The sequence below is a fragment of the Eimeria tenella genome, genomic scaffold (genome assembly GCF_000499545.2).
Source record: "Eimeria tenella Houghton genomic scaffold, Eth_scaff95, whole genome shotgun sequence".
In the NCBI taxonomy this organism is placed as follows: Eukaryota; Apicomplexa; class Conoidasida; order Eucoccidiorida; family Eimeriidae; genus Eimeria; species Eimeria tenella.
Window position 1 is genome coordinate 7,254 of NW_013543472.1, and position 606 is coordinate 7,859.

Sequence of the window (606 nt, forward strand, 5' to 3'; positions counted from 1 at the left end):
ATGAATATATACATTTCGGCTCCCACGGGCGAGGCTGCTGCAGAGCCTGGGGGCGCTCCCGCAGCAGCAGCAGCAGCAGCAGCAGCAGCAGCGGCGGCGGCAGCAAGCGCCGCTGCTGCTGCTGCGCCCTCCAGGCGGCTTACGCTGCCGATCCCGAAGCGGCGAAGCCCCCCGCGTTCCGTCGAGGGGCAGCAGCAGCGGCAGGGGGCGCCGGCGTACGCGCAGCTGCAGCAGCAGCAGCAGCAGCAGCAGGGGCTGCAGCTGGGGCCCGTGGGCGCAGCAAAGGGCTGCTGCTCGGTGTGCGTCTACTCCCCCTGCCACTCCTCAGATGCTTCAACAGCAGACGAGCTGGAAGAGGCGCCGCTGGCTTCTCCGGGCGCGCCCCCGCTCTGCAGCAGCAGCAGCAGCAGCAGCAGCAGCAGCAGCTGGCAGCGGCTGGAGCTGGGGTCGCCGCCGTGCGTGTACACGCTGGGGGAGCTGATCGGGTCGGGGTCGCAGAGCTTCGTGTACCGCTGCGTGCCGCAGCAGCCTGGCTGCGCCGCCGCCGCCGCTGCTGCTGCTGCTGCTGCTGCTGCTGCTGCTGCTGCGCCGCTGTGCGTGAAGCAC

The 606-nt window shown here is 71.3% G+C and overlaps 1 protein-coding gene across 1 annotated transcript in view; it reads left to right on the plus strand.

Moving 5' to 3' along the window:
* The window catches only part of ETH_00021965 (uncharacterized protein), a gene marked incomplete at both ends in the record, with an annotated part of 4,385 nt that continues 3,779 nt past the window's right edge, over positions 1-606 (plus strand). The window contains one exon of the mRNA XM_013378698.1: positions 1-597. Coding sequence (XP_013234152.1) covers positions 1-597 — 597 coding nt within the window. The remainder of the gene's footprint in view (positions 598-606) is intronic.